The 1,602-nt window shown below is 51.5% G+C and overlaps 1 protein-coding gene across 1 annotated transcript in view; it reads right to left on the bottom strand.

Annotated features, from left to right (window-relative positions):
• Positions 1-496: 496 nt before the first annotated feature.
• EMH_0025930 (uncharacterized protein) overlaps positions 497-1,602 on the bottom strand; it is a gene marked incomplete at both ends in the record, with an annotated part of 2,360 nt that continues 1,254 nt past the window's right edge. The window contains 2 exons of the mRNA XM_013502540.1: positions 497-748; positions 804-976. Of these exons, the coding sequence (XP_013357994.1) occupies positions 497-748; positions 804-976 (425 nt within the window). The remainder of the gene's footprint in view (positions 749-803; positions 977-1,602) is intronic.

Below are 1,602 nucleotides of genomic sequence, written 5' to 3'. Positions count from 1 at the left end.
TAATTTATTTTGGGGCTTTGCATGCAATAAATATATAAATTTTCATCCTTGTACTGTCTGCTGCAGCAGGCAGTAACCCTGCTGCTGCTGCTGCTGCTGCTGCTGCTGCTGCTGCTGCTGGTGAGAGGCTAGCCAGGAAGCCGTAACAACACAAACCAGGCTGCAAGAGCAGCTGCAGCAGCAGCAGCAGCAACAGCTGCTGCTGCTGCTGCTGCAGCAACAGCAGCAATGATGATAGGTGTAGCGGGGGGCCCCCTTGCAGTGGGGCCCCGTGGGGCCCCCCTGCGGTCCTTTGGATGCGCTGCAACCAATACGTATGTAGCAGCAGCAGCAGCAGCAGCAGCAAGAACAGCAGCAGCAGCAGCAACAACACCAGCAGCAGCAGCAGCAGCAGCAGCAGCAGCAGCTGCAGCAGGGCAGCAGCAATATTATTTGCTGCAGCAGCAGCGCGGCTTGAAGTTCGTTCATCCTCGTAATTGGATTTTACAGTGGAAACTTAAACCAGGAGACAAGGCAAGAACTGCTGCTGCTGCTGCTGTTGCTGCTGCTGCTGCTGCTGCTGCTGTTGCTGCTGCTGCTGTTGCTGCTGCTGCTGCTGATGATGATGATGGTCGTGTTGCTGCTGCTGATGGTGCTGGTAATGCTGCTGCTGATGGTGATGGTGGTGGTGGTGCTGCTTCTGTTGTTGCTGCTGATGCTGATACTGCTGATCCTGCTGTTTCTGCTGCTGCTGCTGCTGTTGCTGCTGCTTCAGTATTTTTAAGAGCGCAGCAGCAGCTGCTGCTGCAGCCTTTGCCTTATACTTTGCTTGCTGATTCTGCTGCTGCTGTTCCTCCTCCTTCTGCTGCCGCTGCCGTTGCCGCTGCTGCTGCTGCTGCTGCTACTGCCGCTGCTGCTGCTGCTGCTGCTGCTGCTGCTGCTGCTGCTGCAGGTGATGATAATAAGCGGGAAGTGGAGAGGGCGGGTGGGGCAGATTCTGCAGACAGACAAAATGAGAAACGGAATTGCTGTTGAAGGAGTCAAAGTGGTACGTGCTGCTGCTGCTGCTGCTGCTGCTGCTGCTGCTCCTGCTGCTGCTGCTGATGATGATGATGATGATGATGATGATGCTGCTGCTGCTGCTGCTGCTCCTGTTGCTGTTGCTGTTGCTGCTGGTGCTGCTGCTGCTGATGATGATAATGATGAGGATGATGATGATGCAGGAATAGTAGTAGCAGCAGCAGCAGCAGCAGTAGCGACAGCAGCAGCAGTAGAAACAGCAGAAGCAGCAGCAGTAGCAGCAGCACCTATACCAGTATGAACAACAGCATCAGCAGCAGCAGCAGCAGCAGCAGCAGCAGCAGCAGCAGGAGTTTCAACAAGCAACCAAACGGAGCCAAACCAAGCCAAAAGCACAAACAAACAAAAAAACAACTAAACAAATAAACAGAATAAAATAAAATAAAATAAAATAAAATAAAATAAAATAAAATAAATTTATTTATTTATTTATTTATTTATATTTTTTTTTTCTGCAGCGAAGAGTAAAAGCAGCAGACGGCAGCACGCAGACAGTCAGCGGCCTTCTCCATGTCTCCAACGCCATGCTCATAGACCCACATA

Source organism: Eimeria mitis, genomic scaffold (assembly GCF_000499745.2).
Source record: "Eimeria mitis Houghton genomic scaffold, Emh_scaff949, whole genome shotgun sequence".
Classification (NCBI taxonomy): Eukaryota; Apicomplexa; class Conoidasida; order Eucoccidiorida; family Eimeriidae; genus Eimeria; species Eimeria mitis.
The sequence above is the reverse complement of the archived record's forward strand: the minus strand, read 5'-3'. Positions and strand labels throughout refer to the sequence as shown.